Source organism: Furipterus horrens, unplaced genomic scaffold, assembly GCF_987537825.1.
Source record: "Furipterus horrens unplaced genomic scaffold, mFurHor1.1.pri manual_scaffold_5, whole genome shotgun sequence".
NCBI lineage: Eukaryota > Metazoa > Chordata > Mammalia > Chiroptera > Furipteridae > Furipterus > Furipterus horrens.
In genome coordinates this window covers 164,730,609-164,747,160 of record NW_028327175.1, presented here as the reverse complement: position 1 = coordinate 164,747,160, position 16,552 = coordinate 164,730,609, and the positions used below count along the sequence as shown (strand labels likewise).

The 16,552-nt window shown below is 39.8% G+C and overlaps 1 protein-coding gene across 5 annotated transcripts in view; it reads right to left on the bottom strand.

Moving 5' to 3' along the window:
* The window catches only part of KAT6B (lysine acetyltransferase 6B), a 181,465-nt gene that overhangs the window by 5,080 nt on the left and 159,833 nt on the right, over nt 1–16,552 (bottom strand). For 3 of the 5 annotated variants that reach the window (XM_090278246.1, XM_090278248.1, XM_090278250.1), the window contains exons 13-16: nt 6,048–6,279; nt 5,577–5,736; nt 4,668–5,000; nt 1,993–2,284 (exon numbers count right to left, since the gene is read on the bottom strand). In XM_090278246.1, the coding sequence (XP_090134372.1) occupies nt 1,993–2,284; nt 4,668–5,000; nt 5,577–5,736; nt 6,048–6,279 (1,017 nt within the window). Of the gene's footprint in view, nt 1–315; nt 376–1,992; nt 2,285–4,667; nt 5,001–5,576; nt 5,737–6,047; nt 6,280–16,552 lie in introns of all 5 variants that reach the window. The other 2 variants (XM_090278247.1, XM_090278249.1) reach the window with 1 other exon arrangement.

The window sequence follows — 16,552 nt, the reverse complement described above, 5'->3', positions numbered from 1 at the left end:
TAAGCAAACAAGAAAATATATGAATAAATATAGATATCAAACACCCAAATCTTCTTAAGATCTTTAGAAAATTAAAGATCATACTGATCTCCTGGAGGGTCAACATAAAGAAAGAGCTTTACAGAGAGAAATAAACTTATTAGGGGAACAAACTTCGGAGAACTTATTTTGGGGAACAAAAATAAGATCTGATAATCAATGTGGAACAGAGAGAGATCCCTCCTGCCAGAACGGAGTGATTTCTAATCCAATCAGCACAGAGCAGGGTAAGCTTTTAGCTGATTTATGTAATGAAAAGATTACACACAAACTTACCTGCAAGTACTACATTCAAATTGGCTAGCTGAAGAGAACACATGCGATGCGGATGGATTCCTTCAAAAGTGCAAAGTGCAACACCTAGTTAACAGATATCTCAAGATGTTCAAATGGTTTCATTTCTATACACATAGGCAGGTGAGAGCCATGCCAGTGCCTTAGATTCTACATTCTTATTCCACGTGCTACTGGACCTACCAGCTTTTATAGGAAGACTCTAAATCAGAAGATGAATTTTCTCCTAATTTTTTTTTAAGAAAGAAGATCCTGAAAGGAATCGGGTGTAACATGACCACTTAGAATTCTCTTTAATTAAAAGAATATATTTTATTTATTTATTCGTAGTGAGTGGGGAAGGGAGGGAGAAAGAGAGAAGCATCTGTTGGCTGCCTCTCATACATGCCCTGAGTGGGGACCCACCCCATAACCCAGGCATGTGCCCCGACCAGTAATGGAACCAGCAACCTTTCTGTTTGTGGGATGATACCCAAGCAATTGAGCCACAGGAGTCAGGGCACCACTTAGAATTTTTAAAGGCAAATGGTAAGCAAGTGGAGAATAAAGGCAGTGATGATTCATTTTCAAGCCTCTGAGAAGATAGCTAAGAAGTGGTAATAAGGCTCAATTTCCACAATTTGCAGCTTGCTTTTGTTGTTTATATGTTTTGTTTGTTAAAAAACAAAAGCTAAAGAAGAGGACTTGGTTTCTCTATACCCAGGGTAAGATGCCATTTCCTCAGCAAAATATTGTATGCAGCAATAGCATTTCTGTTAATTAGCAAGTCAAGAAGATGCTTGCTCATGCTCTTAAAACTGTGGCTTTTCAAAAATCAGAGTGAAACCTGTGGTGCCCAGGGAAATGAGATGGCCTGTTCCCTAGATGGGATTAAAATCAGTTTCTGACTATAGTCATTTCAGCAGTCGAGTAGAGAGCCTGTCCCAGATCCTCAGGACTCAGCTGGGAGCACATGTGCCCAGACTGAAAGGCAAGGGACGGTTGCTTTTAAATAGGACGTCAAAGATGATTCACTGGTGTTTTAATTTCTTTTTCTTTATCTTTTCTTTCTTTCTTTCTTTCTTTTTTTAAAAGAGGATAGGGTGAATTGTCCTTGCCAAGAGCAACTGTAAAATAGTAATTTAAAAGGAAGAACAGTTTCCTGATTTCTAAATTGTCCTGTATTATCAAAGCTATAGTGATGGTGGTAAGTTTAGAAATGATTCTTGATAATAATACATCCTAAGGCACCATTGATTATAAGATGCATCATCAACTTACTAGTATTTATTTTTCAGGAAAAAGAAAGCTATTGCATTTAATGTTCACAATGATAATAATATATACCCTGGTTTCAGAAATATTAAATGTGAGGAAAAAGTAATATTAGCATCAGGAAATGCAGTGTATTTCTCATTGACAGACTTCAAAGTTTTCAAGGACAAGCCAATTTCTGGAATGTAAGATGAACTCACCTAGAGGAGAGTTCTTTAACATAAAATCCAATTCTAGGACGAAGGGACTGAACCTTTTATGAATGAGAAAGGACAGATAAGCACTTATTTCTGGTGGGTCCATACATCCTCAGGGATGCCCTTGGGCACAACTCTAAGTTCCTGCTTTTTGGCAGTAATGTACAGATATTCACAAGGGTAAGATTTTTATAATTCCTCCACTTACTTCTACAAGGGTCAGCATTCTTAAAGCAATGATTGTCTTTTCCTTCCTCTTCGTCTGTTTGTCTTTTCTTCCCAGGCTGATGTTGGAATGCTTTTCTCAGGACTGGCTTCCCGCCGTCTTCCTCCACATCAATCTCACAGGTAGGCTCCAGCTGTGGCATTGGCCTCTCTTCATCTGAGTTGTCAAAGGGCTCATTCAGTACTTCTGTGGTCTCGGAAATGGTCTCAGTTGTTACACTGCTGTTGATCCTCCTGCGTTTACGACCTCTTTTCTTCTTTAGTACAAAAGGCCTCTGAAATTAATTCCAAACATAATATATAGAGCTCATGAGAAATTAAATGGGTGAGTCGATATGCAGCAAACATGTACTGAACACCAGTCTAAGAATCTTATACATAAAGACTTCTGTGCTCCCTTTGTACTTAACCTTCCATTTAATGTTTAACATCCCTCTCAGGCTCCAACTCCATATGCAAGTGTTTCCCAAATAAAACACTTGTTTACTCAAGCAGATGCTTTGAGAGAGAACATCCTAGAAGCTTAAACTGTAGATTTTAAAAGCTAAGGTTAGCTTTTCTAGCATATATTTTCCAATGGTTCTTGCTGGCTTCAATATCCTTCCTGTACATCATAGCTATTAAGCCATCATGAAGAGCAATGTTTCTATAAATGTTGCAATAACTAACTAGGTCACTTGTTTAATACTTGATAACTGCTCAAGGAGCACCTATTACATTCAGGGCACTCTAGGGAACATGATGGTGTACCAGGCTGGCCTCCTTGTTCCCGTTTTCTAACACGTCAGGAACAATGAAAAGGGTACTTAAACAAAGGATTAAAATGTTAACAGAGTTGTTTATTGGTAGCTGCAGGGAAGTCAGCAACTGATAATTTTATAAAATATTTTAATATAAAAAGCACCTAAAAAATAGAAGACGTGAGATCTGTCTTATTTATATAATTTTTTTTCTAACTGCTCTAAAGGTTGGCAGAAATGACTTCCAATAACTACAATTATAAAACATATTTTTTTCAAACAGAAAGTATTTAATGACACAAAATTCAAAACCAGGAATAACAAAAAGATTTTTTAAAAATCCTCACCCGAGGACATTTTTTTCCACTGCTTTTTAGAGAGAGAGGGAGGCAGATAGACAGAAACATCAATATGAGAGAGAAACACTGACTGGTCGCCTTCTCATATGGGGTCCAACAGGGCACCAAACCCACAACCTGGGCATGTGCCCTGACGAGGAACCGAACCCCAGCCTTTTGGTCCATGGGAAGACACTCCAACCAACTGACCATCACCAGCCAAGGCTGGAATAACAAAAGATTTGTTGCTAAAATGTGTATCTGTCAGTAATGGGCCCAAAAAATTACTGAAAATACATTGTAAAGAAGGGTTCAATATGCATGGTTAACACTCAAACTCTAGGTAAACTGTATTCAAGAATTATTACGTTTCATATTTTTAACTGAGTGTTCACTAAAGTGCACATATAGGCCTGATAATCATATCCTGTATTTAACATTTATGGTTATTAATCTCCCAACTGCCCTGCCTTTCCTAATCCACTAGAATTTTCCCCAAACGTGAGTATAGCCAACATAAAGAGCTGGTTTTCTTTAGGTTGAGTCATTTATATGATGGTATCCACATCATGCCTGTATAATTCTGGTTTTTCATGTTTTTAAAACAAATTTCTTTGGTTATATACATAACACATGAATACATTTTCCTTCTAAGAAATCAAAACATTTCCATAAGCCCGAAGTCCACTTCATGGTATGGATGCTCTTTTCTACTAGCTCCCCACTGCTGCCCTTTCACTAGAAGATTCCAGGCTTTAAAGAAAGCACACTGAGCTAGGAGTTTGAACAGCAGGTTCTCTGACAAACACTACACAGGATGGCCTGGGGGAAGAGTCTTAATTTGTACTGTGTTATGGCTATTAGCCTTGGCTACACTAACATTATCTGGCACTCTCTATATCACAGATAGAGACTGAAGACAAAGATACCAGATCTGTGTTGGGCAATTATCTAGAGACAAAATCAATTTTTTACCTTCTGCACAGGCTGTACATAGAGAAACCACCAGGCCACTAAGGTATGAGGAATTTCAGTAATGGGTACTTGGCTACAAATGCAAAATAGTGGCATACAAATGAATGACTTAAAATAGCTTCTAAAAGTTCTATGCCAAGAACAAGGAAAAGAAATAGCAACAAGAGCACTGGGTGTGAAGTCGGAGTGCTCACCAGGTTCTAGGTGCATCTCCTAAGAGTGGTGTAACCCTGGACAAGTCTCCGAGCCTCTTTAGGCCTTAGTAGTTCCATCAGAATTTCCTGAAGACCACTTACGTGTCCGTCAGGGCCCTTTTCTGTTCCCACAGCCTGACTTACTCTCTAGTCCCACAAGCCAGCAGGTGGCAGTAACTACTAGACTTGAAAGCCAGCCTGCCCCTGGTTTCCTATCACAGCACTAACAAACATCAAAAAGTAAACACAATCAAGACTGTAAGGTAAACGATAATGATATATGATCAGTGGGACTGGATACAAATAAACTACATCTAAGGAACAGAGAATGAAACAAATACTAATAGAATGTTTTAAATGACACAATTTAATTGAAACTGACTCAGACTGAAAATCTAAACAGGCACATACCTTTCTCTTTATGGCAACTGATTGTGGTTTAGTTAATCTTGGAGGAGAGCTTTGAATATTTTCTTCTTCCTCTTCTTCCTCCTCTTCATCCTCCTCCTCCTCCTCTTCCTCCTCCTCCTCCTCCTCTTCTTCCTCCTCTTCTTCTTCACTGCTCTCTTTAGACAGCTCCATCAGCTGCCCTCGTTCCCCTGCCACTGGCCGTCTCTCCGGGGAATGCAAATATTTATTTTTTGATTGTACTTTTGCAGGTGATTGCCTACTGTTAGCTCTGGACGACAGGATTTCTTGCTCCTCCTTTTCCCAGCAGCTAGCTTGTTCCATTAGCCGCTCCGCCTAAGCAAGGGAGGGTAAAAACGGCAGGCCAGTGAGAGGGCAGTCAGGATCAAAGGCAAAGGATCTCTAAGTCATTTCTGATCAGGACAGTTACCCAGGCAAGCAGCATTCCAGCTGCATCATCTCAGGACTCTTTGACATCAGTTAGGATAACAAATCAAAGAAGATTGCGTTTCATGGGATATTTAGCAGTATTAATGATGCAGCGAATTGATTTGAGTCCTTTATCAGTACATTACATGCTCACTGGCATGGAGCACTTTAAGCAAGTTCATAAACACAAAGAATCGATTGACACTGCAGCCTTGGAGCTCAGCACCAAATTTGATCTGATTACATGCTGTCAGTATTGAAAAATGCTGCTTTGTGATCAATGATAAATGTTTCATTTTTCATACTCAATTCAATAAAATTATCATGTCTTTCCATGCAACCTCAGTTAGATAAATTAGTGCCATATCATTCACAAGCTCGCTCTATACAACCATGCCTTTGACGATGTTAATGACTTTCTTAGCTTAAGAATGCTACAAGATTGAAGGTACACAACTTAGGCTGATGAAGCCAACCAATTACCTCTTTTTCAGCCTCTCGCTCTTCTTCAGAAACTGCAGCATTAGAAATTAAAATTGGGGTCCACCTCAGACTCTCGGGATCAAGTTCATTGGACCGGGAACAGGTTTTCAGCTTTTCCATGTGGCTCAGTATCAGCTTTTCCCTTCTAATGATAACGAATCTGTAATGTGATGGGGTGGGACAGAGTGCAATTAAAAGTGGAAATTTCATTTCACCTTCACATAATGACATATGCTAGCACTACTACTACCTGGGCAAGGAAAAATCAGAAAGCTCTTCATTGAAAAGGTACAGTAAATTGAAATTTGACCAGCAAAAAAAGCGTCATTTCGTTTCCTTTTTAAAAGAACTGTTTTAATAATACTGTTGGGAAACCTCTTTAACTGGAACAAATCTGCCTGACTCCAGGGACTCTTTCTGGTGTAAGATGCTTGACGGGTAGCGGGGACTGCCCAAGGCACCAGAACTCACCTGCCATCCCTCCTGTCAATCATGTGGAGGTGCTGCAGAGTGGTGGCAATGTCATGTGGGCACATGCCCGTAGCTCTGCTGATCGCCTTGATGCTGATGTGCCTCTCATGGTGGTGGTACAGATATTCTAAGATGACACTCTTCCAATAGGCCAGGTAGGACAGACGGCCCAGATCAGAGAGTGGCTTTTCAGGAGACCCTGCTTGGCCTTCTCTTCTAGAAAGCAAATAGCCTAGGGAAGATAAAGCAAAGTCAGCCTCACCATGGTGTTTTCAGACATTGGAACAGGGACCACTTGAAATGATATAAGTAGCAACAAGGTGAAAATATCACATTAGAGAAGTGCATAGATTTTGTTTGTAATCTCTTCCCAGTTACAGTGATTTGATCTCCATGAAGTTGACACTCTGAGTCTTTCCTAGTGGCACTGTAAGGCAACTCATATAGCTGGCAGTAGCATTCCAAACACACGCTGTTGTCTATTTAACAAAGCCAAGGCTAAAGACATTACTTTTGATAAGTCTCAAAATTCAAGTCTCAGACCAGCTTTAGATTCTTTCAAAAAGTAAATGTCAGGCACTTAAAATCCTGCCGAGGGACCACCCCAAACATTAATGGGCAAGTTGTCTTCCGCAGGAAGGACCTAATGACCCTTTGACAGCTGGGTCTTAATAAAAGAGAAGGGCCTCTGTTGACTCAGATATTATATTGCTTGTTACACTTAACTGGAGGGCTGATCTGAAGCTTTGTTTTAAGACTAATGAAAGAATGTCTTTTAAGTCAACTGCTACAACTCATATCAGCTCCACTACTTCTATTTTCATCTCTTTCATGGAAATTTATAATCCAAATCCAGAACATTGGTCCTACAAATTAAAACAAAACAACTTCCTTACAGCAAATCGTTTCACATATACTGAGAAAATCCCTGAGCATGGTAAGCTTATGAACGTGCATTATACAACACTATTATGAAGGTTCGTTGGCAAAGAAACTTTAACATGAGAAAAACTTTAAACCCACTTGAAGGTAATGAATGAAAGCTGGCGGCTGTCTTGGTAATTAAGAGCCACTTATGGAGTAGCGAAGAAATGCTATAAACTAATGGTGTCTACCTTGCTCTAATTGTCTATTTCAACAGCCTCACCTTCGTGAACTTCCTCAACTGAACAAACATCAACCACATACAGTAGGTGGCAGCAATTACAAAACCATGCAGCTCTGTAAACCACCCAAAACCTTCAGCATTTTCCTTCTTTATCTACATTTCCAAAATGGCTGCATTCTCAAGAATTTTCTTGATTTTAGATTTTTTTGTTAAAAGGAGAAATGCTTCTGATGCATTTTCCTGCCTCTCAAAATCACTATAAATAATGCAGAAATACAGAACAAGAAATCCAAGCCAACCCTAAAGGGGTATAACACAGTAGTTTGCATTTTGATGGTTTTAATCTTAATCTGAATGCCGTTATATAAATAGGCATATGTTTAACTTTAGGTTCTGCTCCAGGTCTTTTGTCTTACTTGTGTCTTTAACTCATGTTTAAGTAGAAAGAATCTGATTGAATGCAAACAAGCACTACAAAATTTTACAATCACACCATTGATCACACATCATTCGGCTTCACACAGAAGCTTTCAAGAGCAGTGTGTCAGGAATGCTAACAGCAATGGCCCCTGTGCCAGTCATAGACCATATCGTCTGTGCTCTGTCAATATGGAGAAAAGCTCTCTGTTGCCAGATTACAAAGGGTGTCCAAATCTCAGAACACAGATAATTGGCATATGTGTCACCTGCCTCCTAAGTACTTGGAAAACGAGGAGAAATGTACTCATTCAGCCGGAGGTCCCAGCTCTGTACTCCTGGGGATTACAGAATCACAGTGCCATGGATATGAAACTATCCCCCTTTTGTCCATGAGATCCTACAATTAAAAGTACCCTGCAGCGACTGTCAAATTCCCTAGCCTCTCACTGGTTCTTATCTAAGTCCCACAGTTGGGGACAGAAACCTCCACCCTTCAGCCTAGCAGAAACACTTCTGTATTTTCCAAATGGTCAGAAGGTGGTATGTGCCCTCCCTACCTTAGATTCCCTGCATCAATGAGCAACCTTACTCAGGAAGCACATGTATTTCCTTGCTCTGTCTTCTCTTCCCACAATCCCTACTCTGGGCTAAGAGGAAGCAGCCAGAATTCCCCCCCCCCCGCCACCCCCCCGCCAAATATATTTCACACAGCTGTTTGTGATTTTACACCCTGAGGTAGTACAGATACACCTTAGCAGAGCCTGAGCTGACACTGGTTAGGCCAGTGGAACTATCAGGCCACCTGGGGTCTGTGGGAGGACCTGTACACATAAACCTTTCAGCACTTGCTACTCCCAACTGTGTTAAGTGGCTGTCTCTGGGAACGCTCCCTTGGACACAGTCTCCAGCCTGTGAGGGACACGGCCACGAAGGGCGCCTGAGCCCTAAGGGGAGGCAGCAGCTTGCTGAGCACATACACGCTGAGCCTGCTGGGCTTTCACAGCAACCACCACTAGCCCAACACCAACGCTGCTGACCACACAGGGCCACCTGTCCGATATCACTGCACTGCCTATGGTTAGCTGTTCCTGCTCTCTGACCTTATGAAACTCTCAAAGAGCTTACAACAATGAACAGAACTTCCACATACTAAGAACCATCTGTAAGTCTACCAAGTCTACTCCTGAAAGAGAAATTTTGAGTTTAAATGGAATAAAGTTCCACAATCAGAAGGACCTAAGGATACATTTCTCATTCCTCACTAGTTAAGTGAAATCACTTGTAATACATTAAAACATACAGCTGAGAAGAAAAAGCTGTGTCATGGCTGCTCTACTCCATTTGTGCATGCACTAGGTTGATATAATACATAATTTAAATTTTACCCTCAAAAACGCTGTAGCTGGTGCTGACACTTCACTACTTTAACCTTCCTGGAATGTTTTAAAGAATGAATTTCTTGCCATCTTTTGTTTCTTTCTACCTTTCCTAGGCTTCTCAAATCATAACTACTACATAGCCCATTGACAGAATAGTTTTTGGTAAGAATGTTTATTTATTAAGTAATTATAGAGATGTGGTGGTTTAAGTTACAGCTCTTAAAATTAACTTACCAAAAAGATTCCAAAAAAGATTGATCCAATATGCAGGCAAATAAAAAGCATTTATCTTAGAAGCTGGTGTATTATCCTGAAGCATCTGAAACAAGTATAGTCCACCCCTGGTGAATAGATTCCCACGGTGCTCTAGCACCTTTCCTTAACTCAGGATAGTTTCCATCAGAAAACCTGAACTATCCCTGGGGAGACCAGGCTCTTCAGACTGAAAACAAAGTGATGTTTGAAGGATAAACCCCAGTAGCTGCAGTAGAATTAATTGCTGGTGAAATTATTCCCTTTAAATTGCCTATGAGCCAGAGGTGCTGGTGAAGGGCACTTTCTCTGCAACCGGAGACTTGTAATTGAAAGCCGACTGCCCCGGAAACACCTCACCAACATCCACTGTCTTGATACGAGTGAAAGCTGGCTTCCTTTTGTTTCAGTGGAAGGTGAGGCCTGAGTTTTAGTGCACGGACCACACACTTAATTCAAAAGATTATCAAGGTATTTGCAGGAAGGTTGGGTAAAAACAATGAGATGTCTAAAAAGGTAAGTATTTCTAAGTTTACCACAGAGACACAAATTCACCTCACTCACCCTGTTAAGGCTGACCTACTTGTAAGGAAATCAATTGTCATGTTAACTAGCCCTGACCCCTCATGTTTGAAATGGCTAACTTCAGCCTAGAGGGAGAAATGCCTTCCAGTAGACAGATCATTAGGATAAGGAAGGAACTATCTAGACAAGGTCAAGATTGGTTTTTGCAGACCTAAATTCCCAAATTAATTGAACTCTCGGCATATTAACTGCAAGGTTAACCCTTTTAAAATATAAAACACTCCTTCCTTTTAAACTAGTTATATTTCAAGACTGTAGACTGGACCAGAAGTGAAGTGATGTTCTTGGGCGAGATGTGGACATGGATAAGGATTTACCTCCACAAAGGCAGCCACCCCTTCAGTCTTGCACACCTTCATCTTCCACCGCCTGGAGCCAAACCATATGAACTTCTTCAAATACCAAAGTGTCAGCTTTGGCAAGCTACTCCCAACTCCCATCTGTCTGGATTATGTGTTTGGTGTAGCTAGCTACTTTTAGGAGGAAGATAATCTTCAAGGATTACACACCTTTCATCAGACACCTGTTTATTAGCTTAGCAAACCCTGCTGAAAGGTTTGTATCAGATTTGTGAGCCTGGGAACTGACACCAGGCCAGGGATTTATGGCAGCTCTTGCGCAGAGGAAATCCGATGGCTCTAACCATGTATCTCACGACTGGGGATGGAAATTCACCGGTCTACACTCACCTGTTACTAGTATCTGGGGTTAAGCAGCTCTGTGACCAAGTGGATGAATAGCATGGTATCAGTTTAAATAGTGATAAATAAATATGACAGGCAATATATGCCTCCTTGCTGAAATTTTGTGGTGATTTTGCAATTAAGTTTGAAAAGGAAGCTGAACCTTAGCCTTTCCATTGTTTTAAGAGGAAAGGAGTGTTCTAAATGATTTGTGGCCTGCCTGAATTCTCGCTGCTTACATTTATTAAAAGATATAGATGCCTCCTAGCAAAAATGCAAATTTTGAGTGTTTTAGATTTTATCTATTTTAAGGGATTGGTTTTTGAAAATGTGGAAGTTTAAAACTTTTCCCCCATAATTCTATGGGCTTGACTTCTCAACAGACTTCTCAGTCCACTTGCTACAGAGGGGGCAGGCAGACCAACAGTATCACATCACCTGGGGAGTTGGTAGAACTGCAGGTTCTCAGACTTACAAATCAGAAATTTGCTGGGGAGGGCTCAGCACCTGTGCTCTGACAAGCCCTGCAGGTGACTCATGCGTATGAGTTTGAGGACCACTGCTGTAAACTGCTATGGAGCCACTCATTTGGATGAGGACACGAAAACCGCCTTGTGTTGTAAGAGAGCCACTAAATACAGGGGTAGGCAAATATATGTTTATAGTTGCTTGTATGGAAAATAATACAAACAATAAATAATAATACAAGAATAAACTCTGTGTTTCGCATACTCACAACTATAAACCTACTTTTGCAAACCCTGTATATAGTGGCACTGAAGAATCTCAGATAGGTGAAGAAACCTCAACCAGCCCCTTGGGTGGTAGAGAGCTGGGGACAAGAATCTCAGAAGCCCCTCACTCCAGACTGAAATTTAGTTGGAGATCACTGAGTTGCTGAGTGGCCCTTTTCATAGGTGCTGGGCCTGTGCTTCTCAACCTTCATTGTGCAAATAATCACCTCTAGTTACAATTAGCGGTTTGGGGTGGGGCCTAAGATTCTGCATTTCTAACAAGTTCCTACACCAGGAATGATGCCTGAATAGCAAGGGTTTTCACATTAAATCAGGGGTTTCCAAAAGTTTTTGTCTCAGGACATCTTTAGATTAAAGTTTTGGTTTTTTTTTTTGTTTTTTTTTTTTACTTAAGAGCTTCTGTTTATAATTGCTACATCTATTAATTTTATTAAAAAATTTGACAAATATTTATGAATTCAACTAAAAAATTCAATAAACCCACTATGTGTCAACATAATTTTTATGAAAAAATTACATTTTCTAAAATACAAAAAAGAAATAGAAGAGTAGCACTATTTTACATTTTTGCAAATCTCTTCACTATCTGGCTCAACAGAAAACATCTACATTCTCACATCTGCTTTGGTATTCAGTCTGTTGTGATATCACAAGTGATAAAATTTCTTGAAAACTCTACCACACACTCATGAGAGTAAAAAGAACAAAGAGTATTTGAGTATTGCTTTGAAAATAGTTGTGACCTTGCAAACTCCCTGAAAGGGCCTTTTAGGGATCTCTAGGGGTCCCTGGACAATACTTTGAGACCATCTGCATTAAGTAAAAGATGAAAATAATTTTTTTAAAGTTGGGTACAAGGCCATAGGTATTATAAAACAATATGCCATTTATTGAATACAGTATGACAGATCAGAGGCACTATAGGCTGGTTAAGAGCAAGGGTTCTAGAGCCAACTGTTTGGAATGGGATCTAGGGTTCACAATGTACCAGTTGCGTGACCTTGGCCAAGTTATTTAACCTCTCTGTGCCTCAGATCCCTCATCCATAAAATGTAGAAAATAATCATACCTAGGGCTGTTGTAGTAAAAGAATTAATACAAAGCACAAACAGTGCTTTATATATTACAGAAATTCTACATAAGTGTTAGGTAGCATTCTAGTCAACGTATTGAATAAATGAAATATCAAGGTGATCACTTGGGTGACTAGATATCTTTCACAGAGGGGAAATAAAGCTGGGCAGAAGAAAAGAGGCAGACTGCTTTACAGAATTAGACTGAGCTACCTTGCTTTTCCTACTTCTGCCTGAGGCACCTGAAACCACTTCACTCATCCACTGCCTCAGACAGAAGTTCTCTCTATCTACACCTCACCCCAAGCTAACCACCCAAGTATAAATTTAAGTATAGGAAGAAGCCATGAAAAAAAAATAAATAGTACCTCAGGAATGACCTCAAGAAAACTGGCGACTGAAAGTTCCTGGCAAGCACAGTTCTGTGCCCCACAAATTCCCTTTGGTCCTTAAGTCCTTAACTTCAAGGACTACCCTCAATAAACAGCAGGCCTGTCAAACCACAATAACAATGACTGCTTGAGGGCTTCAGCAGAACGGAGAGACAGTCCCAGGACAGATGAGACAAAGACCCAAATATTGTAGAAGACCCAAATGTGTCCCTGGGAAACTGGCCTGAGCCAGTCAAACCCAGAGAATGGAGACAGTGGATCTTTGGGGGAGGAAGGCTGGATGCCCTGGGTTATGTACCAGTCTGCTTCTCCAAGCCTCCTTTTTAAGATCTCTCTTAGCAAAGATCCCATGAGCTCCTGGCTCTAGTGTTGAGCTCTTCCTTAATTATGTGCAGAGGGCACGGTCTTTCTTACTCAATTTCCACCCTTCCATGCCTCACCCCCACTCCCAAGTCCACTCAGGACAGGAATGGTGTTTCTTTAACTCCTCTCCAGGAGGAAGGTATATGGCAAGGACATGACTCCCCTGCAGCTGTGGGATGCACATATGTATGTATGTGTGTGTACACACACATGTATGCATGCATGTATGTGTCCACAATCCTACAGGCCATGCAGGATTTTACCAGATGAGTTCCATGATTCTGTGTGTGAGTGTGAACTTGCTTGAAGAGGTGTCACTCTGTGTGTTAGTTACCAGAGAAAAGGTAGGTACTTATTTGAACTCACAAAAATGAATTCACAAAGAGGGCATCAAGTGGCAGGAAAGGGGACTCTCCTCCATCTGCCGCAACCTCCTGAGCTGGTGGTGACCAGGGCCAGAGAGAGACCCCTGTGACACAGTCAGAGGCCAAAGATAAGTCAGTGGTATTTTTATAATTGATAATGTAATTAATGAGGATGTCTCTTTGTTTCTCCTTTTTCTATCCTCTAATCTAGCCCAATGATTCTCAACCTTGGCTACACTTTAGAATCACTTAGGGGCTTTAAAACACTGTGGATCTCTATATCCTACCCAATCTCAACTCTTGCCTAGCTCAGGCCAGTCTGGGTTCAGATGTATTATGGGTTATATTAAGCAAAGAATCTTGGGGACTATGCCTTGGCCAGAAGGTTAAATGGGGGTACAACGCCAATCGCACCTGTCAATTTCTGCCACTCCCAAGGGCTGTGGTGCTAGCAGTGGTGGGAAAATGGAGATACGTAAGAGTTGAGGCAAGGGAGGAGATGGTCACTCAGTAAACAGAGCTCTGTGCTAGACTTCACAGAAGTTTCATTTATTTAAGCACTTAACAAAGGAAGATGTGTTTATGTGCATCACCATACCAACAAGGTCCTGGCCTGGTGTATTACAGGAATAGAATTTTTCTTTCTATGAAGATGACAATGTATGATATAGATTTGGTCTCTCAATTTTCTTGTTAGAAAAATGAGGCACCTCTGACGAGGATAAAATGGTGACAGAATAAGAGATGTTATACTTTGACAATAGCACTTAACCTAAAATTATTTGGGGAAAGCAAGAATTAAAAAAAAAAACTTTCCTTACATATATTTGGGAAGTAACCAAGATTCTTTATGAAGCCTGTTGCCTATTTTAAATCTAAGTAAAGCTCTGATATGTCACTCAAAGGCATTTCTAGTTAGGTAATGAATGGTAAATTACCAGTACCACAGCCTTCAAAGTGACAGAAATTGGAAAAACATGTCAGAATAAAGCCCTCTTCTTTTACCTTTTTTTGATTTTTCAGAGGTCAAACTGCTTTTAAATTCTGACAAGTTTTAGGAAAAACAAATTTACCAAAAATAAATAAATAAATAAATAAATAAATAAATAAATAAGATAAAGTAATTTGGCACTTTACAATTATTTCCTCTCATATAAATATTGGAGATCAATCTGGAAAACAATTTAAGAAACTCCCTTAATTCTTCCAAAGTTGAAATTTGGATAAATTTTCACATTTAAGTTCCGAAATCCTGTTAATAAGAATTTACCATTAAAAAGTTATAAGATTTTAAACACTGCATTAAACACATACACACTTCAAATAAAGCATCTGCTTCAAGTAATTAACTATTTGTTCTTAAAATGCTTCACCTGTAAGACCATTCCCCTATTGCTAAAACATTACAGCTAACCTTTTCCTTAAATAAATTACTAAAAGCAAAACCTGGAGTTTCATTTGCCCACTTTTATAGGTCCAAGTTTCTGTGGGGGCAGCTGAGACATTCTAATATCTAGTCATCTGGTCTAACCCTACCCAGCAGACTGAGTGGGAGCGTTTCTATCAGTGTGGGCACTGCCACTGATTTCAGAGCCAAGCTTTGGAAGACAGGACGGTTTGAAGAACAACTTGCCTTTCCATTTACTCTCCCACTTACTCTCCCACAACCTCCTTAAAATACTCTGTGTGTGTGTGTGTGTGTGTGTGTGTACATGTACTAGCTATAATTTTCAATAATAAGACAAAATATGTTGTAATTCCAATTCTGGCTGATGAGCTTTCACACAGCAAGACTGAAGGAAGAAAAGGGGGGGAAATATAAACCTAAGATTTTTCTTTGTTTTCAAAGTACACTTCAAAAGGCAATTTTTCAATCTTTGAGATAACTTTTTAAAATCAGAGAACAGCCACATCACCCAATCTGATTGATCAACTAATGCTGAAAATATAAGGTAGACAGATTATCTCTAGTTGTCCTCAGGTCATCTAGACAAACCATCCTTTTCTACTCATCTGCAGAAATGGAAAATTTCTCTTTTCGTTTATTTTTATTTACTTCCCATAAGCTTTGAGGTAAAAAGCCTCGGGCAATAAATGGTGCTGTCCCCACCAGGTTACTGATGAGCCTATTTTGACAGATGTGCAGCACACACACACAGGCTGGGGTGAAATGAGGTGCTCAATTAAATGACTAGCTGGTTTGCCAGTGGAACTGATGTCATGTAGGTATGTAGCCTTTAGTCCTTTAGGAATCTTAAAATGCAAATAGACGACAGATGTTAGCTGTCAGAAAACAAAATCATATAAAATATCATTACTAACCGTATTAAAAAATATCAATTACTGCCCCATCAGTTAGTCGTGATACCTTTCTCGAAGTCCACTATTCAGACAGGCTCCCTAATACCAGCAGTACATAAGAATTGAGACTTCAGTAACAATACATTAACATCAGTACAGCTTTTGTCGTAACATACGAACATTACCCTTGTTAACCTTTATATCATGTAGGCACTGTTAATCCAAGAATCTGCATTCAACTTTTAAAGGACTGCAATGGTTCAGCAGTGTGCTCAACAGTTGAGTGCCCACCCTGCTCTAGTCACTTTTCTAGTTAGGTTGTTTATAGACACTCCATTTTCCAAATTTTATAAGGAAAAAAGCTCTGGGAGTTTAATTTGTTAACTAGCATGCAACTGCTAAACACAGAACCACAAACTACATAAATAACAGGAACTCAAATAGACATGTTAACAGCTAAAGTTCATTTTTTAAGAATCAATTCAATATGCTCCATGCAAGTAATCAATCACACTGTAATCATCATTTTCAAATCTAAGTACAATGTGGATACTCATAGGGGCATACCCAACTTGGTGGAAGTGTGTGATTATGGATGAGCAGACAGAAACTGTAAATTATGTAACTGTCTCTTATAATTACCCTGCTTGAGAACCAAAAGAAACTTCCTGTATAATTTTACAGGAGATTGGAGATTGAGATACAGAATCACTTTTTAGTTGGTCCTAACCCTTCAACAGCTATTTAATTATGTGTGATGAGGTCAAAGAAAGTGTATGCTTAATTTATGAAAAGTTGGCAGGGAGTTATTTCAAAGTAATCCTCTAAA